Source organism: Sebastes fasciatus, chromosome 15 (genome assembly GCF_043250625.1).
Source record: "Sebastes fasciatus isolate fSebFas1 chromosome 15, fSebFas1.pri, whole genome shotgun sequence".
Lineage (NCBI taxonomy): Eukaryota > Metazoa > Chordata > Actinopteri > Perciformes > Sebastidae > Sebastes > Sebastes fasciatus.
Window position 1 is genome coordinate 8,243,970 of NC_133809.1, and position 27,874 is coordinate 8,271,843.

Below are 27,874 nucleotides of genomic sequence, written 5' to 3' on the forward strand. Positions count from 1 at the left end.
CTCTGATGGAGTCGGTGCTCTCAATAGACGAGGCACAAATGGGATTTTTTTTTTTTTTTTACCCATGATTCCTCCCTGATGAATGAAATGGTAAGACCACTAGATGGAGGTCTTTCTTTCTGGAGAACAAGCTGAAGTCAGCCTTGCCTTTAAATGGCTTCAGCTTCATTCACAAAAATAAAACCTTTTTGACAAGTTTTATGTTTTTATTCAGGGCCAAATGAGCAAAACCCAATCAAATTCAAAGAAGAAATCCTCTCTTTAAGAACAGCCAAATTCATTTTCAACAAAAGAATCAGTCAAGTTGAGAAATATTTCAACAACTATTGGATGGATTTCCAAGCTTTGTCTGAGGGGAAGCCCACAGTCTCCGACTTTGAAAACCCCTGATTAGTCAGGTTTTATCACAAAGTATAAGCACATGGAGGGGCAAAGGTGTGTGACAATTCATTAAACCACATGTTTAATATCAGGCATGGACTCACACACTTAATTCAATACTTAATTATACTTTTCTTAAGTATATCTCAATCAAAAGATTACGTACAAGTAGGTCTATAAGCCAAGTATACTTAGACTTTTTCTGTCTACTTGTCAGTATAAGCCAACTTTTCTTAGACTTTTCTGTATACTTGTCAGTATGTGCCAAGTATACTTAGACTTTTCTGTATACTTGTCAGTATAAGCCAAGTATACTTACACTTGTATGTATACTTGTCAGTATGAGCCAAGTATACTTAGACTTTTTCTGTCTACTTGTCAGTATAAGCCAAGTATACTTAGACTTTTCTGTATACTTGTCAGTATAAGCCAAGTATACTTACACTTGTATGTATACTTGTCAGTATGAGCCAAGTATACTTAGACTTTTCTGTATACTTGTCAGTATGAGCCAAGTAGACTTAGACTTTTCCGTATACTTGTCAGTATGTGCCAAGTATACTTATGTGTACTTATGTTAAGTATATCTCTGATAAGTACATAAAAAGTAAACTGAACGTATACTCTCTTATTTTAAGTTTTAAAAAAGTAAACTAATAGCACACTTGAATAAACGTCTGTTTGGTAAGGGATTGATTGAACTGTCACATGCTGTTTTAAATGATTCAGTCCTTTAAACCAAACTGAACATTAAAAAGATCTTGTGTTATCTTTCCTTGAGGCATTGCTTAAAAAACACCATGCTCATGATAACCAGAGCGAAAGGTGTGAAACGTGGTTAAATGTGTAAACATGTTTTGTTGTTATTCTTTTAGTTGCCAAGAAATAAAGAAGATGGTTATTAACTACTGCAAAATAACTGTCTGAATAACTAGCTAGCTGTTATTGATAAACCACTGATACTGATAATCACCTCTGACCTTTTGGGGGGGCAAAGGTTGATCGTGAGTCATCCTGTCTGGGCTGCCATGATGCTGCCTGTAAAATAAAGCAAAATGTCATTCATTAAAAAAGCAAACAACCCGTATGAGAGTAAACTTTTCTATCAATTAGATAAGTTAGCTTGTTATCCTTAGCCACAAAAAGACCACAGTCTGTAGCTAGTACTCTGCTAGTAACATCAAAGAGCATATATTGCCAAGAGGTGAAGCTCAATCGTTTGTTCCATTGCAGTATCAGTGCTCAGCAGCAAAGGTATCCTTTAGCCATTTTGGACTGAAAGCAACTAAAAAGCCAGTAAAACGTCCGCCTAAAAAGTGCCATACAAAAGTAAAACAAAAATAATTTCTGTTCTATTGTCATATTGAACCGTACGGAGCCCCCCGAGGAGAAATTATTAATTATTATTTTGCATAATTCTTTTGAATTTTTAATGGGAAAAATATTCAATACCTTCAGTATTATGCAGTGTAGGACCACCAAAATCACTTCACACATCAATGGTCTCTTCCTGATTATACTTATTAAACTAATTAAGACATTTTGATGGCACTTCACTTTATAAAAGTGAAGTTATTGAATATTTTCCCCATTCAAAATTCACCAAAATTAAGCAAAAGCATATTTTTCCAAACTAAGTGTTGTAGTATAACTATGAGGAGATCATTGATGTGTAAAGTAATTTTGGTGGTACTACTAGGTGTCTAGGGGGTCTAGACAACCGAAATGGCCTGTGTTGTACAAAAAAATAAGCGAGTGGCGGCTATTGTCAAAAACACCGGAGATTCCAGTTAGAGATGAACAGGTGAAATAAGTTTATTTAAACTGTCTTCCAGGAACATGAGCTCTCTGGCCACCAGGTGGTGCTTCCATTCATTACTGTGGCCACAACAGGTATCCCATATACAGTGAGTATGGTATATATTATCTAGAGTATGTGTCTAGACAGACTGTGTTTTGGCTTTAGGCTGACCTAACTATGTTCATCATAATGGCATTGGATGTTGTTGATGTAGGTTACAGCTGTCTTAGGGAGGCTTGTGATGTGGCATTGTAGAAAATGTATGCACACAGTTTGTTCAAAACTAGGCTGAACAGTTTTGTCCATTTAAGTAACATAGGATGCAGTGGTGTGTTGACAATAAATAAATGTAATATGTACATATCTGCAGTCTATAAAGTGGTACACTATACATCCTATATACCACTTTATAGACTGCACATATGTACATATTACATTTATTTTTTGACGGACTGTACACACTATGTTCACCCATTCACTCTGTATCTTTTATCTATTTATTGTTTTTATATTTTTTGTATACCTTTACCTCTCCTGTGTTTCACTTTGTTTGCTGATGTTTGCTGATGTTGCTGCTTTGACACCTGAATTTCCCTCTGGGGATTAATAAAGGTTCATCTTATCTTATCTTATCTTATCTTATAGAAGATATTACAAACTATAGAATAAACAAATCAATCATTCCGATTTTGAGTAATTCATTTTAAGAAAGCTCCTGAGGTCACTTGAGTTCAGGTCCTACGTGCTTGCTGCCTTGTACAATACACCCCCCCCCCCGACACCAACAATAACAATGCTCTTTGGCTGTGTTTCACTGATGAAGCTGGCCAAACTCCCCCAACCGAGAGTTCGAGAGAAAAGTGTCATAACGATACGCGACACCACTGTCAGGTGGTGTGCCCACAGAGTCACTGGAGCACAAACAAGATGGTGATAACCGGTCTACAACCAACAGCCAAAAAAAGCCTTTGGACACTGGACCTACATGGGATAAGATTGCATGGTTGGTATCAAGTCATTCTGTGGTTCACCCTAGACGACATTGTCAAAGGTGTCAATTTAAGGGCTTGGTTGCCTGCTCATGCATATTCAATAGTGTCACCTAAATATTAATCCAAAATATAAATAAAAACTCTTTTTTTACTGCATAGATATTAGATGTTTGTGTTTTTAAGCTGATATGTTGCTCCAGAGACAGCTCATCTCTACTGAGAGATTCTCTGATAAAGTATGGTTGCCTATAATTGTTTTTTAATCAAGTTTTTCTTCTTTATCAGACTAGAAAAGTCAACCATGGCACGGTTGGGTGGCTCAACTTCAAAGTGTTTAAAGTTGCGTCTGATGACAACATCCATCAGAGAAGGAGGTTAGTATATGAGACTACAGGGGCAACCAGTAACTTTGCACGATTGCTGACATGGTTACCGGCCATCCTGGAGGAACTAGGATCTCCTCAACCCCTCGTAGCCGGTATTGAATCATGTAATTAAGGGCAGAATCCCTCAACGGAGAGGTCAGGTTGGTGTCACTGAGAGTATCACACACTTCCAATTGAGCGGGCAGGAAAAGGATGCATCCTTTACAGTTCTAGGTAAATACAAGGAAAGTAGTTGCATAAAGTTAAGCATGATGTTTTGTTTGATACACATCTACTAAATATTGGGTTATATATGTACCCTTGAACGTAGAATGCTAAAAGTTTCTTAAGTTGGTAAAACATAAAGATATTTTCCCAATTTGAAAATAATGATAACATGTTTCCCTGTCATTCCCTCTAAGCTAAATCTATTTCTTTTGTTGTGAATAGTGATACCTTCACATAATGAGGATGCCACATGCAACCCTGACTGGAGCGCTTAAATAATTTAGAGCCTAATTTCATCGGATACCAGCAACATTAGACTTTGACGTATGGCTTACAGACTGGCTGTATGTGTAATTGATGAGATGATGAGTTGTACTTCAGCATTCAGTGGAAGTTGCATTGAATAGAAGTTGCTAAAGCATGCCTCAACTTAGCCAAATAGTGCAACATAATCAGTGCTTTTAACACTTCTTTTTTTGTGGGGAAACACGTCATACCATGTTTTCCTTTTTTGATCCCTATTTATTCAAGTAAATAGCCTTTTGCAAAAATGTATCAACAGAACTTTTGTGACTCAAAATTGAGGTCAGTTTTTAAACCTTAAGGCCCAAAGATGAAAGTATTTGAAATGCAAGACACTGCAAATAGGACTTGATGACATTTGGTGATTCCATGACAAAAGACAGTTTGTCCGCACCAAGACCCAGTTTGGAGCAGCACCCTATTAAAGATTAAATAGGAGCAGTCTTCCAACTAGGCTGGGCTGACATTTTGTTTACTTCCATGAAATTATATCACTAGTGACATGGCGATATATTGATTACCTCATGTGCACACATTTTGAAACTTTTCCAGTGAAATACTGTTTTGATAAACATTACAATACATATTACACACATATATATTCTATATTACAATTACAATGAGCAGTGCCAAACTCTTTTGAACAAATCAAGGACTTTAATTTGTGTTTCTCTTCACTTTGTAGCATGCTCGATACTTTAATACTTCTGAAAATTACAAAAGGTAACATCCTGTACGTTGTGACTGTTCATTATTTAGTTAGGATGAAGCTATTTGAGCTCCATTGTGCAGAATCACTATACAATAACAATTTATCAGTTGGATTAATTCGATGGCCTTTTGCCCTGTATGTAAAAGTTGCTGGTCGGCTTTTCAACGACCATCTTAAAGGAGTATTTACGATTCAAGACAAAATATGTTTCATATTTTCTTTTGTTTTGTGCACAGCCTGTGTTGATTGGCAGACTCTGCTCACAGTGACGTCTCTCAGCAGTCCCTAGTTATAGTTACCAGTCTCGGGTTCAACACTCATGCACTATTCATCGGTGTATCACATCACTCCTGCCCAACTTCAGACTTGGACAAACCCAATTCTTTTCTGTACAACTTTACTTTGAAGCCGTATTCCTTACTGCTGTGTAAATGTCTAAAATGTTTCTGTAGTTTTGCTTCCATTTCAGAGGGAAAAAAGAAGTTGCTGTTTCCCCTTGCAAGAAACCTCTTGGAGCTACTCAAAGGAGGGAGACGAGCATTTTTTTCTTGTATGGTATGTATTATAACATTATATTATTTCATCTGTGACGTTGTGTTAAGCAAAGATCAGATGTAACAAGCAGAGCTTTGGAATTTAGGCCTCAGTGTTTTGCAGCATACTTGAAAGACTTTCTTTGAGGAAGAATTCTCTGATGACTATTTGTTCTGTTCAAATGTTGAGTAGATTTTTGTCGTTTGGATAACACAGAAATAGTCAGAACTTTGCATTCTAGATATTTAATTGCATGCTTTTTGGTTCTTCTAAACGTCTGCAACACGCAGCTCATAAGGGTATTTCATTATTTCACTCAGCTCTTGGTTTTGACTAAGTTTCAAGCATTAGGACATGTTTAAAATGTCAGGTGCATAGTTTTGATATGTTCCTCTTTGTTTTCTGTTTTTGAATAGTACACACAAATCTGAAAACGTAAAGAAAATGTTCAAAAAGAAGCAAAAAAAACATTTAGGAAAAAAGCGTCAGCCCTTCATGAGAGCTTTTGTGTACTTTTAAAAATGCCAATGTTGGAAATAATTAACATTTGATCACGTCAAAACAATAATGAACTTTTTAGATTAACACCATGCACCTGTGGAAAGGGCACTTTGCTGATTAATTACAGCTTATTAATTATTTTAAGTGTATTATTTTTCACAATGCGTGTGAAATGTATCCTCTTTAATTGATGTATTAAGGTCAGCTGATTTGAATAATTGAAAACCCCTTTTGAAGGCTAATCCAGGGTGTGGTGGCACACAGACACCCCTTTTAAAATGATAGTATACAGGCTGTACTTTAGTAGAAATATTTGTCTTAAGTCTTGTTTTGGTTTTGAATACATGTGCTTTCAATGTTTTAAATGCTTTTAATAATTTAGGCATTTTCCAGTTGCTCTTAGAGTTTTTTTTTAAAGCAATTAGTTGTTGGCCTCCTTCTGTCTGCAAGATGTTGGTCATGGTATAGTCTGTTGTGGCTGTTCAAACAGAGGGAGGTTTGCAGAAGGTGCATAGAAAATTCGATAAGCATGCATAAATAAATAGTTAACTTATTTGTCTTTTTAATGAATGGAAAGTAGTTGATAATTCAGATGTTTAAGTTATTGCATCAAGAAAGTCTATACCAATGTTTTCTTCATAAGAGTGCAAACTGATTATCTATGAAATAGTGAATCACTTTAAATTTCTTTCACAGAGCACACAAAGAATTGTTTTGAGCCATGAAGCGCAGTAAGCACCGTGGACACAAGGAGGACAGAAACGGAGGTATCAGTAACTAAGTAATGACAGAAGATTAGGTCAAATAAGATCCTGGAAATCCTGGCTGATATTACAAACTCCTGTTGGCATACAGCCCACTTCGGCCCACTAGAGAACATTCTGTCAAACCAAAGTACCAATGATTTTCTCTACATTTGTTCTTGTTGTGAAAAATACAAATGCAGCAGTTACTTGACTTTCCATATTTTGATCTTGTTGAGCTGTAAAAGCCTTTGTATCTTTTTAGGCCTTTATAAACCAACCCTGCAGTAGACTAAAATACATTCTGCATTACTGCAAATATTACATCTTCTTTCATGTATGGCCCTCATCACTTGACACTGACTTTCATAAAAAGCTCCCCAGGATGAATTCTAGAATAAAACACATCTTTGAGCAGGACACTGCATGGTGCAACAACAAGTTGTCCTTATCGTGTGTCTTTCATACGATCTCCAGATGAACCAGCTATTCTGGAGACAGAGGACCTGGATCGTCAGGGCATGTTCATAGGAGGAGGCCAAGACCCCGACACCATCTCACTGGCCTCCGTCACAGCTGTCACCACCAATGTATCAAATAAGAGGCAAGCACTGTTCTGTTGTGCAGTATTTTAAACATCTCTTTTGCTATTGGTAATCATGTGAAACCCACTAATGTCTGACACCTCATTATCTTACAGATCAAAACCAGACATAAAGATGGAGCCCAGTTCTGGAAGACCAGTAGATTACCAAGTAAGAGAAATCTTACCCATCATTTTACTGGCCCGGTTTAATTTTGTATGTGCTGATGAACTACTGACTCTTAATTTTTTTTGTCTGACACAATAAGTACATATTCAGTAGGGTTGGAAATCACCAGAGGCCACACGATACGATATTATGACAATACTTAAGTCACAATACGATCTTATTGCGATTTTCAACATTTTGCAAAATGCTGAGTATTGTGCTCAGATATATTGCGATTTATTACCTTTTTTTCTACTGCAAATTATGCTGTTTGTCAACATCTGTTTTATCTAAGATAGAGTTTTCACTCTGTTCATCTCAGTTTTCATTCACATATCTTGAGGTGAGAGGTCAAGGGACCCCTTTGAAAATGGCCATGCCAGTTTTTCCTCTCCAAATTTAGCGTAAATTTGGAGCGTTATTTAGCTTCCCGACAAGCTAACATAACATGACCAATGGATTCCTTAGGTTTTCTAGTTTCATCTTTAGCTTGAAGAATGAGCCTGCAACAATCTCTGAAAGACAGAATAGCGACGGGATTGTTAAGAGGTTGATAGTTTATGTAATAAATGACCGATACTTGACGTCCGTGTAGCCATACAATATTGCCACACAAAAAATATCATGATACTTCCCCCACCCCTAATAATCAGTCAGTCACTCTGTCAAAAACTTGATAATTTAATTTCAGATCAGTGTGACAGTGGTTGAAGCCAGGCAGCTGATTGGACTGAACATGGATCCGATGGTCTGTGTGGAGATCGGTGAAGATAAAAAGTACACCTCAATGAAGGAATCGACCAACTGCCCATACTACAATGAAGTGAGTCAGCCATCACAACATATTCTATCTATATTCATTTCATTTTGGGAAAAAGCTTACCATGTATCTAAATACAGAGTCGAAACTAACAATATCATCGCTGTTTTCTCTTTCCAGTATTTTGTGTTCGACTTCCACGTCCCTCCAGACGTTATGTTTGACAAAATCCTGAAGTTGTCTGTAAGTTCATAACAATGTGTAACATAAAATGGATTCATATTATGCCACAATACAAGTGTATTTAATTTTACCATATTTACTTCCCTGAACCAACCCTTAGGTGATTCACTCCAAAAACCTCCTGCGTAGTGGAACACTGGTTGGATCATTTAAACTGGATGTCGGCACAATCTACTTCCAGCCTGGTAAAGAATCAATGAAAACTAGCTTTTGTTATTATGAATTGATGAAGCTGGTGTTTCTATTCATTTCTTTTGTCTTGCAGAGCATCAGTTTTACCACAAGTGGGCTTTGTTGTCTGACCCTGATGACATCTCAGCGGGTTGTAAAGGCTACATTAAGTGTGATATTGCAGTTGTGGCCAAAGGAGACACCATAAAGACTCCACACAAGGCCAATGATCAAGATGAAGATGACATAGAGGGGTAACTAGATTTTTATCGTGCATAATTCTTTATTCTAAAAATATTCACTGTCAAGGAGTCTCGTTTGTTATCTTATGTCATCGTGTCCCATTTCTGTTTCAGCAATCTCTTAATACCGGAGGGGGTGCCTGCAGAACGGCAGTGGGCTCGTTATTACTTGAAGATCTACAGAGCCGAGGGACTCCCCAGAATGAACACCAGCATCATGGCCAACGTCAAAAAGGCCTTCATTGGAGAAAACAAGGACCTGGTGGATCCTTATGTCCAAGTACTGTTTGCTGGGCAGAAAGTGAGTAGTAGTAAGGTTCCCAAACATTCATTGCCTTCTGTGTTTGCATCTGTTTCATCTCAGCCAGGTCAAAATATAGATTTAAGTTTACATGTGGTTGTAATGTGTGATTACAGGGGAAGACATCAGTTCAAAAGAGCTGCTACGAGCCTATCTGGAACGAGCAAATTGTTTTCACTGAGATGTTTCCACCACTGTGCAAACGCATCAAGATGCAGATCCGCGACTCGGATAAAGTGAATGATGTTGCTATAGGAACACACTTCCTGGACCTACGGAAGATCTCCAATGATGGGGACAAAGGTGATGTACCATTTGCTCTAGAGTTGCGACGAATAATCGATTAGTTAATTAATTAACTATTTCGATAATCGATATATCAGTTTGAGTGATTTTTTTTAAAGAAAAAAAGTCAAAATTCTCTGATTCCAGCATCTTAAATGTGAATATTTTCTGGTTTCTTTACTCCTCTATGCCAGTAAACTGAATATCTTTGAGTTGTGGACAAAACAAGAAATATTCTGACATTTTATAGACCAAACAACTAATCGATTAATTAAGAAAATAATCAACAGATTAATCAACAATGAAAATAATCGTTAGTTGCAGCTCTAATTTTCTCTTTTAAAAATGTTTCCTATAAATTCTCCCTCCTGAATTTCTGAAATATTTTGGCTTTTACAATACAAGGAAGCTTCCTCCAGGTTAATTGTTATCTCATTTAATTGCAGAAGATTTGGTTTGGATGTGGGATCAGTTTGAGCAACTTTTACACAGTTGTAAACAATAAGCATGCAGTTGCACTTGCAATCAGATCTACTCAGTGCTGTTAGGTATTCTATCCATAATTTGCTAATTATTAGATACAAATTGTATTTATTCTTTATCCTTCAGGCTTCCTTCCCACGCTGGGACCTGCCTGGGTTAACATGTACGGCTCCACTCGTACCTACTCCCTGATGGACGAGTACCAGGAGTTAAACGAGGGCCTCGGAGAGGGCGTGTCCTTCAGGGCCCGTCTGCTCATCAGCCTGGGCGTGGAAATCCTGGACCCCTCTTCACCTGACATTACCAGCTCCACAGATGTGCAGCTGGAGGGAGTACCCAACATCTCAGAGGTGGGTCCCTGCTTGGATGGGCAGCCATGCAGAGGAAGCCAATTGTTTCTCCTGCTGCCGGGGCATTGTGCTGCGGTTGTTGTGAATTATTAACTGTCTTTTTTTAGCCCACCTGTTGCATTATTAACACGCTGGTTGCATTAATGTGGCTTCTTTTTGTTGGTGGACAATGTAAGTCACACAGCAAATTCAATTGAGCACAGTGGGGATCGTAACCCCCGAGTCCTCTGGGATTCAGTTCTCGCTGTACGACAGCTTGTATTACAGGGTTGCCAGGACCAGTACGTTACTTTATATGTCATCAAAGTGCGACAGCTGGCACAATTTTGTGAATCCAACAGTGTTGTTAAGTTTCTAACTTTTATTTAATTAAAAAAAAGTGTACAAATGAGAAGGTTTACCCACATTCTCACACTTGTTTGTCTATTTCACAGACCGCTACTGGGAAGGTTGAAGAATTTTTCCTCTTTGGGTCTTTCTTGGAGGCCACAATGATTGACAGAAAGATTGGTGATAAGCCCATCAGCTTTGAGGTCACCATAGGTATTTTCCATTGCCTACTCTTTTGTGTCAATGTCTCTCACTGTCCCATTTTGAGTCTCAAATTCAATCTTTGAACACTTACAGTAAGCTCACTTTCAGTGTAATCTTTGAGCAGAATTATAAAGCCAAAAATGTCCCTAGTGAGGAACAAGGGTTAACTTTCATTATGTAAGAGGAGTTCCAACATGTGAAAGTTGCATGAAGCAGTTTATTACCATTAGTTATTAACATTATAGTGTTGTTGCTGTAGTTCATATGAAATCAAACCATTTTGGAGACCAAGTATTATCTTCAGGAGTTGAAGGTGCAGCACATTTGAGGGTGTGACTACTAACGTAGGTGCTGTGTGCCAGGTTACTATGGAAACGAGATTGATGGGGTTGGCAGGCCAAAATCGAGGGGGAAGAAGGGTGGAGGAGACAGTGACGAAGAGGAAACTGACCTGATCCACAACTCCAGCGAGGAGGAGATGGATGATGACGGGACCCTGACCTCAGTGGCGACTACTCCTCCCATGAAACCTGTCATCACTGACCGGTCAGAGCAAAAACATGACAACAAACCACTGTAGTTCAGAAAGAGATTCATGAATATATCCTACTAAAAAAAGAAAAACTGATACCTAAGCTGTTTCTTGTATTGTGATTTTAAGTTTAAAGTAGTTAAGATAATCCTAATACTTATTTTACAATACAGAATATTACTAGACCAGAATTATTCATCGCCTTATGAAATGGAAAACTTGACATATTAGATTCACTTCACTTTGTTATAAGCACCTAAAAAATTTAAAAGCAGGATTTTTTATTTATTTTATTATTTATAAATATATTAAAATCATTAGAAAAATTGAAAAGAGGCAATTTTCAAAATACTTGCTAATTACTTTTCTGTCAATCGACTGATTAATTGCCTAATCGTTAGAGCTGTACAGTACTTGTATAAACTGTTAGGTTGTTTCATTAAAAAAAAAAAACATATTATAAAAGCTCTTTGTATGTTTTGTGTGCAAAAATCTTAATCTGAAAAGTAACTAAATCTGTCAAATACATGTAGTGGAATAAAGAGTACAATATTTATAGATGTAGTGGAGTAGAAGTAGAAAATAGCATGAAAAGAAAAGGCTCAGGTAAAGTACAAGTACCTCAAATATATACTTAAGTACAGTAGTTGAGTAAATGCACTTAGATACATTTCACCACTGCAGCCGGGGGATTTATTTTTCCCATTTTGATGAAATGAATGCCTTATTTGTCTCCTCAGAAACTACTTCCACCTGCCGTATTTTGAGAGGAAGCCGTGTATCTACATCAAGAGCTGGTGGCAGGACCAGAGAAGGAGGCTGTACAATGCCAACATCATAGACAACATTGCAGATAAACTGGCAAGTCATGCACTTTACCAATAAGTAGATGAGCGTAGTATTAAAAAAGTTAGAACATAGTATTAATTTGTGTTTTGGCAGTTGAATACAGCTTCTGATTTTTTGCTGAATGAGCCTAAATATCTGTTGTTCCTACAGGAGGATGGACTGAATGACGTGCAAGAGATCATCAAGACAGAGAAGACGTATCCTGAACGCAGACTGAGAGGTGTCCTCGAGGAACTCAGCCAGGGCTGCAAGTCTGTAGTCACAAACCTAAAACTAGCCACTTTGAACATTAACTGTAATAGATTAATATAGACTTTGACACTGATTGAACTCCTCTTTTTCCAGTCAGTTTCTTTCACTGGCAAACAAGGACCAGAATCAGTCTGGCAGAACCAAACTTGACAGGGAGAGACTGAAGCTGTGCATGTCAGAAGTGGTATGTCAACTAAAAAGGAGCTATGTTTTTTCTTCTACTTGTTGATTGTTAATATTTGCACTTGTCTTGCTAAATGCTGGGCTGTTTTCTGGGTTCAGGAGAGCATCGGCCAGCAAGCTAAAGCCATGAGGTCGCAGGTGAAGAAAAGCACCGTGAGAGATAAAATCAAGCTGGCTCAGAACTTCCTCACAAGGCTGCGCTTCCTGGCTGATGAAGTGAGATCCACAACATTATGTTCACCTTTTACAAATGGTTTTGTGTGTTGTACATGCTGGTTTCATTGTGGTCATTTCATGTTTGATATTACTGCAGCCTCAACACAGCGTTCCTGATGTTTTCATATGGATGATAAGTAATGGGAAACGCATTGCTTACGCACGCGTTCCCTCCAAAGACATCCTTTATTCCAGCACAGAGGAGGAGACCGGAAAGGACTGTGGCAAAGTCAAGACAATCTTTCTGAGGGTGAGTTTACACTAAATATCATAAGATAATCAGTCAATCTGTTATGTATTTTTGATGTTTTCAAATTTCTGCAGTTTTGCCATGATTTCATAATTTAGTTTTTTCCCTCATATACTAAAGATCCCTGGTAAGAAAGGTTTTGGGCCTGCTGGCTGGACAGTCCAGTCCAAGATAGAGATTTATCTGTGGCTGGGTCTGACTAAACAGCGCAAAGACTACCTGAACGGCCTGCCCAATGGATTTGAGGAAAACAAGTTGTCCAAAGGACCTGGCATGCCATGCTCACCTCCCATCAGCCTCACCTACATGAGTAAGTAGACCACTTACACACCAAAAACTGACAATAACCTGATATTTTCAGGTGGAATTTCATTTCATTCTCACTGTGCAATATCATTTTCCACTTGTGCAATTTTGTTAATAGTCTGTTTATAGTCAATACTGTATATACTGCTCCTATTTTTATACTTCCTTCTATTTAAATGGTTCATATTTTGTTACACTTTGTTTAGCTCTTTTTTTACCGTGTTAGCTGATGCCTCTTGTCTGCCCTTTGCTGCTGTACACTGCAAATTTCCCCACTGCGGGACTAATAAAGGAATATCTTATCTTATCTTATCTTAAGACCATCAACCAGTTCAGTATTTCTTCTGTGTTAACTTTACACTGAAATAAAGGCTGTCCTAATAAATTAGATATCTATGATAGAATATTAGGGCCACTGTCTTTCGGTGTTATTTTATGAACATAATACTGACATTGGTATGCATTGTACTTTATCCTAATGTTAGACCTGTTTTACGTTTTATTTTGCCAATGGGTTATCAGATAAATCCTAAAGATTGCTTTTTCTAAATAAATGTCCTCTCTGACGGACGGCCGCTGAGCAAAGCGAAAGTCCTGGAAGATCCATATAGAAGTTTTCTTACATCTTCTTTCTGTGTTCTTTTATGACCATAAATAAATATTAATATAATTAATATATTTTGCACTCAGCGGCTCACGTTACCGCAGTGTTTAACGGTAGCGTCTCTGGTGGGATGAGGTTGATCCAACCTTGCTGTGAAGCACTGTGGTTCCTTGACAAAAAAAAAAAAAAATTCCTCTGAGTTTTTTCTCTTAAATTTGTGACTTTAATCTCAGAGATTTTGTTTTGTTTTTTTCTCTCAAATTTATGACTTTATAATCTCAGAGGATATTCAAGTTTTTTTCTCGTAAATTTACCACTTTAATATCAGAGAATATCATTTTTTCTTATTAATGTATGACTTTAATCTTGTAAATTCTGATTTTTCTGAATATTACTCCCACGGTCTACAAAGGCCCTAATACGCCGGAGTAGATATCTACCATTCAAAATATCTGACAAATTATTTAACAATATGTTAAATTGTCAATTGACAAAATAATGATATTTTATTCTCCATGTTTTAGAGATATAGAATTATCAAATTTAATTTATTAATTAATTGATTGATTTATGAGTGTCTTTATCTGTCTACAGTGAAACAGATCTTCCAGCTGCGGGTCCACATGTACCAAGCTCGCAGCCTGTTTGCTGCTGACAGCACAGGTCTGTCTGATCCCTTTGCAAGAGTCTTCTTCTCAACACAAAGCCAGGTCACTGAGGTGAGAAGAAGTCAGCTGTCAGCCTAAGATTTGATTTATTGAACACCACATCCGGTATCTTTATCAAATCTTTTCTATCCAGGTGCTGCCTGAGACTCTGTGCCCGACATGGGACCAGCTGCTGGTCTTTGAGAACGTAGAGTTGTTTGGAGAGGCCACTGAACTGAGAGACGACCCTCCTATTATCGTCATTGAAATCTATGATCAAGACACAGTGGTAAGGGTTGTTCTGAAATAGAGACGCCTCTCTTTTTCCATTTGTATTAATTAATGTGAGCAAACAGTCTGCCTTCGCACAGCTTGAATTACCAGATAGCAATAGTCTTACCATTCTCCTCCATTCTAATCATCCGAATAATTTAAGAGTCTGTCTGTCTTTCGCTTGAAATGTGAGACTAAACACCTAATGAGTCTAAGCCAGTGTGTGTGATATGCCCTCTGTAATGTGTTTTTTGTCAATAGCAACCTGATATGAGTTATATTTGAAAGAATGCTTTTGCTGACTGATGATTCTATATTTGCTCCTGCCAATAACACCATTGTTTTGGATGACCCTTTGGATAAGTAGAGTGTGGATTCTGATGGCTTGATGTACTGTAGAAGCACTGTAATGTGTGCAGAGTAGATTGCATTGAAAGGCATGCAAGAGGAGTAAGATATGTCCCATAAGGATGGATGAACTTATACCTGTTGCATTCCTTTAACTGACATTTTGTGCTTTTTGTATGTGGCCAACAGAGAATTTGGACTCTTCTTAACCACTAACTGCAAGAGAGATTCAATACTTTTGAAACATAAAGTAATAATTTAATGATCTTCTGACATTACATAGATAGTCTGTTTTGCAGTTCACTGGTTATTTTAGGTATGTTGCTTTTGTTCATTTTTTCTTTTGGGCTCTTTTATCTTCAATGGTTTTTTATCTAGTCTGCCGAGAAACATGTGCATCTCCAAGCCATGTTTCTTCCCGCTGATAGGACAAATCAAATAATTCATGATTACACCATAAAGCCATTGTAATATGAACACCGATGGATTGGAGATGGTAGGCTAAAAAGACCATTCTTTCAAATATTCAAACCACAGTGTTTCGTGGTGTGGATAGTTAAGGTTTAATTTACTGTTATGCTTCCAGGGTAAAGCGGACTTCATGGGCAGAACATTTGCCAAGCCTGTGGTCAAGATGGCGGACGAGCACTACGGTCCCCCACGCTTCCCTCCTCAACTGGAGTACTATCAGATCTACCGCGGGAACTGCACCGCCGGAGAAATGCTGGCAGCTTTTGAACTGCTGCAGGTTAGACTGTACTGGATAAGACGAGACAAGACTTTACAAGACTCAAGTTGTCAGATCATATTGAAAAAAACATGATTTATAATCCTTGTTTCGTCTGTTAGATTGGCCCCAATGGGAAAGCTGACCTGCCTCCCATAGACGGTCCCACAGATTTTGAGCTCGGCCCAATCCTGCCTGTACCACTTGGGATCAGACCAGTGCTCAGCAAATACAGGATTGAGGTGAAGACTTCATTTTAGCTTTAACTTAACCTGTGATATATTTATTAACAGAAAAGGAAAGTACAAAAACTGAACCTCTCTGTCTCTCAGGTTTTGTTCTGGGGCTTGAGGGACTTGAAGAGGGTGAATCTGGCCCAGGTGGATCGGCCTCGTGTGGACATTGAATGTGCCGGAAAGGGAGTACAGTCAGCCCTCATCCCCAACTACAAGAAAAACCCCAACTTCAGCACCCTTGTCAAGTGGTTTGAAGTGGTATTTATAACTTTTAAATTACTTTTTTGAATCACCTTTTATTAAATTAAAGACACATTTACATTCCATGCACATTGGAAAAGAAGCATTGAGGAGTATTCAAAAACTAATTCCTGTAAAATTATTCTCGTCAAGCAAACTAATTCTGGATTTTGTGTGTCAGGATCTGCCTGAGAATGAGTTGCTTCACCCGCCGCTGAACATCCGAGTGGTGGACTGCAGGGCTTTTGGCCGCTACACTCTGGTTGGCTCCAACGCTGTCACCAGTCTGCGGAAGTTCATCTACAGGGCAACAGACAAGCAGGCCAACAACTGGACCAATACAGGTATAAACTAAAACATTTTCTTTACATTATCGTTACTTAGGAACAAAATGCAGAAATCAAAATTGAAAAGAAAAAGTACAGTATGTGTTATAAATGACGTTTATATAGATAAACACATTCACAGTTTCTGTTTATCTTTCAGAGGAAATAATTGTTGTCAACTTGGAACCTGAGCCTGGTTATAAGAAGATGGACACTGTGGTCAAACTAGACTCTGTGAGTTTCATTTATGTAACCTTTATTCAAAGAATTAGATCTAGTTTGAATAATAATTCTACATGAAACACGTGGTTAAAGCAGACAGCATTTGCACACTAGAAAGCCAACAAAAGTAACATTATTTGACATTATGCAATCCGGTTTTCTTCCAAGGGCTCTGATGCTGTGGTCAAAGTTGAGGTAAGCAACATTTTTTACATTTAATTAATCAAAAATGAAAGATTTTATGTTGCAAGAAATCCCAAAGCTTTACTGACAGCGTGTTTAACGCATCTTGTATAAAAAAGGATGATGACAAGGATGGAAAGGGGAAAAAGAAGAAGAGGAAGAAGGGTGATGACATTGAAGAGGAGGAACTTGACGAGAGCATGTTGGACTGGTGGTCCAAATATTTTGCCTCCATTGAAACTTTGACAGAGGTGAGTAACAGAAAAAACAGCACAGCCATGTTGAGTCTTCTTTTGCTTTACTGACTGCAGTAGGCGGCTGAAATGAAATGCTCTGACTTAAAAATAACTTTGAGAAATGTCCTTGTTCTGCTCTTACAGACTCTCAAGGCTCAAGAAGCTGCTCTTTCAGATTCAGAGGACAAAGACGACATGGACATTGCAGATGGTGGAGGTAAAACCAGATAAAACGGCAAACAAGACACACACAAGACCAGTGTTTGGTTTATGCCAAACATTTGAGCTTTATATGATCCAGCATGCTTTCGTTTACTTCTTTGTCAGCCCTTAACCAAGTAGTAGCTACAAGTACTCCTCGTCTTAATGTGGTGGAGTAGTTGTGATGTTTTAAGTAAGGTCCTAAAACTTCCTGGCAGAATGCACCACCCATCTGACACAGAACCACAGTATTTCAAGGTTATAATCGTTTTTGAATTTTCAATTAGTTTTTATTTTATTTTAGTTTTGACTTTTCGCTTTCATTTGGTGAGTTTTCAGAGTGCGTTTGCTAGTTTTAGTTTAGATTACATTTTTCAGAAAGGTTTAGTTTTAGTTTTTATATTACGTTTTGTTTTATAATAGTTTTAGTTTACTTTTGTTAGGGCCAGCTATAATATCTCAGAAGTATGTACCTATATACATACAAATACATGACTGGAGAACTGTGAAGGAATGGCCATAATGTTTAATATTTAATCTTCACTCTACTTTAGTGAAGCGATTGCGGCATAGGGTCACCTCTTGGAATGTCAAGTCTGTTCGATATCTGTGGTTCAATGTCACGAGAGTTGACGGAAATTCTTGCCGTCTCCTTTTCTTGGTTTTGATATATTTTAGCTTAAAAAAACTAAACGTTCATTTTTATTTTATTTTATATCATTTATTTTATTTTTTTAACCAGGCAATATTGTTTCGGTTTAGTTTTAGTTTTTCTTAAAGGATATTATTACAAATATTTTTCAAAAACGTATTTTCATTTTAGTTTCATTTTAGTTTAAGTATTATACCCCTGGTACTTATTACACTTTGACCGTTCAGATTGTGTTTATGCATGTTCATCTTTTATGTGCTCATTAACTCTGGTTGTTGTTTTCCTCTACAGTGCAGTAGTGAACCTCGTAGTGAACCTCGTAGCCAGAGAATGCCTCCATGTAGAAGCTGACATGAATCCAAATTTCCATACGTGGGACAACCGCTTTTTTTCTCTCCCATATGTGCATATTAGCTATATGCTTGCCATGAAAGTTGTCAATGAAAAATTACAGTGAATCAAAAAACACATGATGACATGATGAGCATTTATTTAGGGATACATTTGAAACAGGTTTGATTCTGTGCTGTGCCAAACAGGCTGCACAGAATCAACTATTTATAATGTGACAAAATATATTATGCGTGCAAATGCAATATACACTATATTATATGGTGCATATACTTTGAAATGATTTGACTGTAGGTGATAATGACAAGAACCAGTCAAGTCTTTAATGAGCTTTACAGAGACGACACAGCTTCTGGAGGACCCTGTCACACCACCAAGTATCCCCACTGAACTGTATCTTATCAGTAGTATACAGCTCAATGGCATGCTTGTTGTGTACAGTAACAGCTGGTTTTGGCAACTTTCATGTGGAATTCATGTCTTGAGTGCTCTGCTCCTCCACCCCCCCGCCCCACCCTGCTCCCCCTCTTCACTCCGTCCTCACCACTAAACTGTACTCAGAAATCAAACCTGATGACTCTCCTGTGAAAGGCACCAAGAAAGGAAAAGGAAAGAAGAAGAAGCCGGGATTCGATCCGTTCGAGAAGAAAAAGAAAAAGCTGGATGAGCTGAAGGTACTGGACTCAGCACCTACACCTGTTGTGTGTACTTGTTGGTTTTACAAGTTGGGATGGGTATAAAATGGGAAAAAAAGTGCCACATTCTTAGAAAAAAAAAGATAATTCAAAGCGAAATTTATGTTTTGATAAATGTGTGTTCTCTAACAAGGTGTACCCGAAGGAACTGGAAGGTGAGTTTGACAATTTTGAAGACTGGCTCCACACCTTTAACCTGTTCAGGGGAAAAGGTGGCGATGATGACGACCAAAACGTGACGGATGAGGACAGAATTGTTGGAAAATTCAAAGTAAGAACAATTACATTCTTTAGTTACATCAATTGTCTGTATAAACCTTTGATATTTATTGAAAACAAGCTTGTCGTAGATTGCTCTTTTGTTTAGCTATCATAAGACAGTTGCAGACAGTACAGATTGCATTACATCTTATGGAACAATTTTGTTTTTCCCAATATTTTTCGCAATATAACCATGAATTTGTTTTTAACTGTGTCCCTTTAGGGCTCTATGTGCATGTACAAAGTGTCGGATGACATGACTAGAGACATGAGCTTTGACTCCAACATGGGAATGTTCCAGAACATTCCTCACAACGATCCCATTAATATCCTCGTCCGCATCTACGTTATCAGGGTAGGCTATGCGTTTTCCACTTAAAGGATATAAGGATTTATTATTGTAATTATACCGTACACAATACAATGTATAAACAGATATTCAAAATATTCAAATTAGAATCGAATATAAACAATAAAATAGAACAAACTATATAAATATAGCACTAAAGAAATAAATAAAAAGGAAAAGCTAATTATATTTACATGGAATATATATACGTAGTTGCGCAGTATGGAAAGGTATGGAATTTGATTTTAGTAATATCCAGCATAAGTATGGAAAAAATAAAAAAGAGAATGAAAAAACATTTTTGTGTTTCTAAAAATAAATGGATCATCTTGATTGATCTTTTATAGTTCTTACTGTTACTATAGGGGTTACAGATATACAGTTATTTAAATTTAAATGACAAAAACTGAATAATATTGCACTGTTTTAACATTGCAGCTTGAATATAATGCTGTGCATTGAACTTGTCTGGGTTTGGTGTTAACTGATCTGTATGAGCTACTGAGCTACAGTCTTCTGGCAATGATTTGACAACATAACAGCATAGTTCTAATAGTTTGATTTTAAAGTTATTAATTTACATAATAAACATCTAGCTGTTTGTACTCAGATGTCAAATATCGTCTGAAAAATCTTCCGAGAAGTCTGGAAATTTGAGTCTGGAAAAGTATGGAATTTTGAAATGGAAAATGTGTAGGAACCCTGATACACACAAAAAATATATACAATATGTGTAATATCAGTGTAATATGACTGTTTAGTGCAAATAGAAAACTTTGGTTATAGTGGATTTACTGCATTTTAATAAGCATACCATTATAGATATCTCAGGAGACGCTCAGATTGTCCATTTCCCTCTTAAATGATCCATTTGTTTTGTTAGGCAACTGATCTACATCCAGCTGACATTAATGGGAAAGCTGATCCGTACATTGCAATCAAACTGGGAAAGACGGAGATCAAAGACAAAGAGAACTACATCTCTAAACAGCTCAACCCTTTGTTTGGCAAGTAAGTAGAAAAGCTTTATTTCTAATAAAAGTGTCATTACTTACTGTTGATCTGACAAAGTTAGGACTATAAACCTGACAAATGCTGAATTTCTCATCTCCTCAGATCCTTTGACGTGGAGGCCACATTCCCAATGGATTCCACGCTCTCTGTGTCAATTTATGACTGGGACCTGGTGGGAACCGACGATCTGATTGGAGAAACTAAACTCGACCTTGAGAACCGTTTCTACAGCAAACACAGAGCCACGTGTGGAATTACAAGTAACTACGCCATGTAAGAATCAAAGCCCGAGCTCCCTGGAGCAGTGTGTGGTAGATTGTGGAAAAATAGTGGTTAATTATTTAGTACAGGAGAGGTGAAGCATCAGGATGACTCAGATAATAGAATAACACATGAAATTGTCTTTAAATACTTCAAATTTCAAATAGTTCTATATTGTAAACCACACATATCATGTTTTTTGTTTCTTAAATATACAGTCCTAACCAGTGGTGGAGGAAGTATTCAGGTCCTTTACTTAAGTAAAAGTACTAATACACTATAAAAATACTCACAGAGTGGTACATTGGAAATGTTACTTAGTAAGAGTATGTAAGTATAATTAGGAAAACATACTTGAATTATTAAAAGTAAAAGTACTCATTGCAGGAAATTTCCCCTGTTACTGTTATATTATTCTGATTATATCATTAGATTATCATTACCTATGCTTTAATGTAAAAGCAGGATTTTACTGTTGTACAAATTATTAAAAAAAAAAATTAAGATTATTAGAAAATTAAAAAGAAAAGCAGTTTAAAAGATTATCAAAATAGTTGCCAATTATTTTTTTCAATCAACTAATTGATTAATCGACTTATCGTTTCAGCTGCACTTGTATAAACTGTTAGGTAGTTTAATTTAAATTAAAACATATTTTATAAGCTCTTCATTTGCTTTTTATGTGCTTTTTAAAAATCTTAATCTGAAAAGTAACTAAATCTGTCAAATGTATGTAGTAATGAGTAAAAAAATACAATATTTCCCTGTGAGATGTAGTGAAGTAGAAGTAGAAAAGCAGCATGAAAAGAAAAAACTCAAGTAAAATAGAAGTACCTGAAATGTATACTTCAGTACAGTACTTGAGTAAATGTACCACCACTGGTCCTGACCTATTTCATGAGCAAGATATGTTTATATTACACATTGTAGGGTTATCATAAGTTTATATATTGCATTGTTTATCATGTAACTGTAACTGCTTTTGCTCTTTTCTGTAGCCATGGTTACAATGTGTGGCGGGACCCAATGAAACCAACACAAATCCTGGCTAAGCTGTGTAAGGACGGCAAACTGGACGGGCCTCACTACGGCCCTGCAGGAAGAGTGAAGGTGGAGAACCGCGTCTTCATGGCACAGACTGAGATAGAGGATGAAAACGGTATATGTTCATTTCACTCATTAAACTAATAACCTACCTTTATCATGATTTTACTTTGTTCTAAATTACACCGGAGCAGCAGCTACTTACCTAAAATACAAAAGTGGGATTTTTAAATCAGTATTAAACTACCAATTGATGATGTTTGTCAGGTTTGAAGAAGCAGACGGATGACCATCTGGCTCTGACCGTGTTGAAGCACTGGGAGGAAATCCCAAAGGCCGGCTGCAAACTCGTCCCAGAACATGTGGAAACCAGACCGCTGCTCCACCCCGATAAACCAGGAATTGAACAAGTATGCCATTCAGTATACAGTATACTGGCTCTACTCCAGCCAACTACACCTTCTAATCAAATCAATGTATACTATAACGTTTTATTTGCATACTTTAAGACCTTATTTCCTTGTGTTCAATTGCTTTTAGGGGAGAATTGAGATGTGGGTGGATATGTTCCCTAAGGATATGACTGCACCTGGCCCTGCTCTTGATATTTCACCAAGGAAACCAAAGAAGTATGTCCACTACATACATTTTTAGGCAAACGGTGCTGATAAAATCCAACAGCCAGAGGCTCCTTGAGAAATGTTAAGGTTTAATCAAGGAAAGCTTTTCGTCGTTGTTACTGATCAGTGTTTCGTTGTAAATCTTGTAATTTGTGCTTGTGTCCAGGTTTGAACTGAGGGTGATCGTCTGGAACACAGATGAGGTCGTTCTAGAGGATGATGACATCTTCACTGGCGAGAAATCCAGTGACATATTTGTGCGAGGGTAATTATAAGCTCTATATGTTTTATTTTTTGTATTATTGCTAATTTATCCCTGCCTTTACATTTTTGGGCAAAACTAGACTAAGGCATAATACATTGAAACACAAATTATCTGGAAAAACAATGTTCAAGATTGTGAATCTAAGCTACAACCTTTTCCTGTAACAGCTGGTTGAAGGGGCAGCAGGAGGACAAGCAGGACACAGACGTCCACTACCACTCCATCACTGGGGAGGGCAACTTCAACTGGCGCTTCGTCTACCCCTTCGACTATCTCATGGCTGAAGAGAAGATCGTCATCTCAAAAAAGGAGTCCATGTTCGCCTGGGATGAGACTGAATACAAGATCCCAGCTCGTCTTAATCTGCAAGTGTGGGACGCCGACCATTTCTCTGCAGATGACTTCTTAGGTGCAGTGGACAATAATTTTATGATAACATTTGGCTTCATGAATCACTGTTAAAAAACAGTTGCTGTTTATGGGGTAACTTGAGAGTTTCGTTGACCAGATACTACTTTTGAATCAAGCTTTCTTGTATTTAACTGAGTTAAAAAAATGTCTCTTTATAGGTGCGATTGAGCTGGACCTGAACCGTTTCCCACGTGGTGCGAAGACTCCCAAGCAGTGCACCCTTGAGATGGTGACAAATGAAGGAGAGATGCCCACAGTCTCCATCTTCAAACAGAAGAGGATCAAAGGCTGGTGGCCATTTGTGGCCAGAAATGAAGACGACGAGTTTGAACTCACGGTAGGTCAAAATGTTAAACCTCAAATAAGACATTAGCTGAATGAGTTGGACAATAGCTTAAAACCTGCATATACAAGTGTTTGGTGGAAAAAGGGGTATGAGAGTGTTTTTGTTGTGTTTTTAGGGAAAAGTGGAAGCAGAGCTGCACCTCCTGACAGGAGAGGAAGCAGAGAGAAGCCCAGTTGGTGAAGGACGCAACGAACCAGAGCCGCTGGAGAAACCCAAGTATGAAGGATGTTCTGTTATCACCACACTATCCACATGTTTAATACTGACCACTATTTTGATCTGTGTTTCTCAATGACATTGTTCATTTTATTCTATGGCTTTGCTGCCTTTCATCCTCACCATAAACACACAGACACACAGAATACATATTGTCCAGCTTCACTAAAAACTCCAAACGGTGGTCTTATGCAAAACTAACTAAATAAACAAACTAAAATCATAATAAATACATGAATAAATAAGAACATAAATCATTCATAAACAAAAAAAAAAGTGAATTCTCAAAGATAAAACAAGCATAAACTCATTTTTAAACAATTATTAAATGACATAATAAAGCAATTTCCCGAAATGAGGAAAGACATTTTTATGAATTTACTTCAACCAAGTTCTGGACTTATACCTTCAGTAGGATCTTCTTTCTTTACATGGTAAGTTGCTATTTCGTCATATCTTTTGTATATTTTTACCTAGAATCATCTTTAAGTTCTCAGAATACTGTAAATCATTTTTCTGTCTTTTGCTTTGTCCTAGTTTCATGTCAGCTATATTTACATTTATTTATAAATACATTTAAATTTGTCTTAGAATGAGAGCAACAATAATAGTCCATAAAGCTTAAAGTCTATATATTACTGAGCATCTGTGTTTTTGTCCTTCCAGCCGTCCAGACACCAGCCTTCTGTGGTTCCTCACTCCCTTCAAGGCCTTAAAAAACTTGGTCTGCCATCAGTACAAGTGGCTGGCCATCAAGATTGTCACAGCTCTGCTGCTGCTGGCCATGCTGGCTATTTTCCTCTACAGCATGCCTGGTTACATGGTCAAGAAAATGCTGGGAGCTTGAGATGTTGCTCTGACATCTCTGCAGAAGGTTCCAGTAGTTTCACTAACCGTATGGCTTCTAACTCGCTCTTTTCCTACTTTTGGCTGTCCATCTTGTATTGACTCTCAGCTATCAGGTGACAAAAAGTAGATTATTTAAGATACTCGGGCAAATTCGCAAAAGGGTTTCGCAACTAATGCGCCCGCTAAACCAGCACAAATTAGACAAAAGATATAAAATATATGCTAGTCAATCTACTCTAGTCAATCCACATTTCAACATATTTGATTTCCTACAGATAAAGGTGTTTATATGAAGTAAAAGATTTGAAGTAGATTTTCTAATTTTAGGTATAATATTCACATCATTTGCTCCTAAAAAGGATTTGTGCAGTCCAAAATCACAGTATGCAGCGCTTTGAAGACAAACTACTACTGGGGGAAGTTAGAACTTCATCCAGGATCAAATTCAGAGTGTATTTTACTTGATCGAGAGGTAATGAAAGAACACTGTAAGCAACAACTGAAAGCAGCCGAAGCTTGGAACCAAATCTCCATGAAAACAAGCGATTTAATCATCGTCATAGTGATGCTTACTGTATATGAAATTAAACATCATTTTCTATTGTGGGGAGTTGGATTTCTTACTTTTGAATTGAGTTATTTTAAGTGATTTTTGTCAATATCCTGGTTCGGTTTGCAATTTGACAGTCTTAAAAAAAGTCTTAAAAAGTTCCGATTTTTCAAGTCTAACTTAATACAATACTCACGAGTCCATATGCACATTGAAAGAGTTATTGGTCACTGTAATCATTCCTCTTCTCCGTACTGTGGCTGTGAAATGATGCCCTTGTAACACAACTCCAATGATAGAGATGTGGGACAAACGCTGCAGTTCTCGGTCTGTGCAAAAATGCTTTTCAATGTTTAACCAAAGTTAACATGAGGCTTCATCAGTCTGAGTAGCCAAATCAAGTGGGTGTTTTCCAAAGTTTGTATTTTTAGTGTGAAATTCACTCTTTTTGTTTTGCTTTCATGCTGAGCTGTGGTGGATGGATAGGAACACACAGAGGGAGATTTGTACTAAAAAGACTTGGACTTTGGAAGACACCCACTTGATTTGTCTTAACCATGGCCTCATATTAGCTTCAGCTGAACGTATGAATGCATTTTTTCATGAAATGAGGACAGGATTTTGTCCTCTCTTTCTCACAGTAGAGTCACAATGAAGTGATTACTTCAGTGGACTTGGAAGAGAACTGATTGGCTACAGTGACCTTTACATAAAGTCTATAATGACAGGGCTCAAACACATCACTGCTGTCAAATGTTTTCTGCCGATCCAACTTCCACACCAAAAGGAATATCATCCCTGGTGTGGAGGTAAACAGGTCTTCCCTCAGGTTATATCAGAGCTTTGTAGGAACCTCCTTCTGTGTACATTATTTGAGATTGATTGTCTTTGGCATTCTGTAATTGTTTTCACGTTTCTGTTTTTCCACCAGCCGCCCAGATATCGCCCTCCTCTGGTTCCTCATCCCTTTCAAAGCTGCAAAACACCTGATCTGTGACCAGTACAGGTGGCTGACGATCAAGATTGTCACTGTTCTCCTGCTGCTGGCCATCTTGGGTCTTTTCCTCTACAACATGCCTGGTTACATGGTGAAGAAAATGATGGGAGTCTGAGTTCAAACCAGCAGATCATCACTGTTTCAAAGGGGGTGCATTCAGTAATGATAAGAATTGTTTTGTGTTTTTTTTGCAATTTACCTTTTAACAAAATAGAGTGCATCCATCATTAGTTATTAATGTAGTCTAATGTGTACAAATACAACATATTGCTATGGTTGGTTTGGTAACTGCAGTTTTTTTTTGTTTTGTTTCTTTTCATTAGTCACATTAAATTCATGACATGTCCATTGCTCCCCTATGAATTGGCTTGTGTTGGAGTTCAGATTTTCTTGCTCGAACAATGTTTTGTCATGTCCTGTTTATGTGTCTGTGTATGATATTTCAAATTGTGCATAAATTGACCTCTGAACACCTACATTTTCTGGTAGTCCTGTCATTTGTATATACAGTATGTGCCCTTGTTTGTGTGGTATGTATGTGTGAATGTATTCAGAAGTGCGTACCTCAATAATGCTGCAAAATCCTACACACTGCACCTTTAAAAGGAACATTCACCTCATTTATCACACCATTACTACACTACTATACGACTATTATGGCCCTTGATTACATTATTTCATCATAATCTAGTGAAATCTAAATTACTGTATTAGATGTTCTAAAAAACATAAATTTTAGCTAACTACTGCAATAAGGAGATTCTCTGAAATCAGTAGCCTTCGAATGTGGTTGAGAGGAAGTGATTATTACCTCAAGTTGTATCAGTCTGCATACATACATTGTATTTGGAACCAATGGATTTTTTAATTTAGATTGTCAAATTTCTAACACACTGTTTGTCTCTGTGCTCCACCAGCCGTCCAGACATCGCCCTCCTCTGGTTCCTCATCCCTTTCAAAGCTGCGAAACACCTGATCTGTGACCAGTACAGGTGGCTGACCATCAAGATCGTCACTGCTCTCCTGTTCCTGGCCATCTTGGCTCTTTTCCTCTACAACATGCCTGGTTACATGGTGAAGAAAATGTTGGGGGCCTGAGATATCTGCTGGCTTTTACTATTTCACACAAAGACATCATTTGTAAGTTGCCCTTGTGTTCATGAAAAGTTTTTTTGCCATTTGACAAAAGACACCATCAAGTAGATTATAAGCAGAATGGCTATAGTACGCAATAAGGCAAGTTTATCCTCATATTGACATGTAATCGCTAAAATCCATTACTGCAATGTAGTGGTGCAGATTTGTTACTATTTCAGAATTATAATTAGTTTTATTTGCCTTAAAATATCATTATTATTATTGTTGTTGATGTTCTTGTGGTTGTTGTGGTTGCTGCTGTTGCAAGGTAAGGCTGTCATCTTTGTGCTGATTTATTGTGAACTCAACAGTGTGTGGTATTTGTCTGACTTTTGAATTTGTGA

General features: G+C 37.5%; 1 protein-coding gene across 2 annotated transcripts; it reads left to right on the top strand.

The window, feature by feature from the left end:
• Positions 1-5,145: 5,145 nt before the first annotated feature.
• On the top strand, positions 5,146-26,855 carry LOC141783775 (otoferlin-like). Of its 2 annotated transcripts, XM_074661271.1 has the most exons (42): positions 5,146-5,337; positions 6,514-6,584; positions 7,038-7,164; positions 7,261-7,315; positions 8,004-8,135; positions 8,253-8,315; positions 8,416-8,500; positions 8,581-8,740; positions 8,843-9,029; positions 9,146-9,332; positions 9,924-10,147; positions 10,582-10,690; positions 11,044-11,227; positions 11,954-12,074; positions 12,213-12,313; positions 12,408-12,498; positions 12,597-12,713; positions 12,811-12,963; positions 13,084-13,273; positions 14,468-14,592; positions 14,675-14,806; positions 15,728-15,889; positions 15,991-16,110; positions 16,201-16,362; positions 16,526-16,688; positions 16,831-16,904; positions 17,061-17,087; positions 17,195-17,326; positions 17,456-17,528; positions 19,077-19,189; positions 19,344-19,481; positions 19,695-19,826; positions 20,704-20,831; positions 20,937-21,107; positions 22,094-22,254; positions 22,407-22,549; positions 22,680-22,768; positions 22,926-23,024; positions 23,192-23,433; positions 23,594-23,772; positions 23,897-23,997; positions 24,664-24,997. In XM_074661271.1, exons 2-42 carry the CDS (start codon positions 6,539-6,541, stop codon positions 24,842-24,844), a joined length of 5,379 nt encoding a protein of 1,792 aa, XP_074517372.1. In that variant the 5' UTR covers positions 5,146-5,337; positions 6,514-6,538; the 3' UTR covers positions 24,845-24,997. The 2 variants fall into 2 exon arrangements, with proteins under 2 accessions (XP_074517372.1, XP_074517371.1); XM_074661270.1 differs by lacking the exons at positions 5,146-5,337; positions 6,514-6,584; positions 7,038-7,164; ... (10 more) ...; positions 11,954-12,074; positions 24,664-24,997 and adding an exon at positions 26,328-26,855 and having other exon boundaries at positions 12,215-12,313.
• The last annotated feature ends 1,019 nt before the right edge of the window (positions 26,856-27,874 follow it).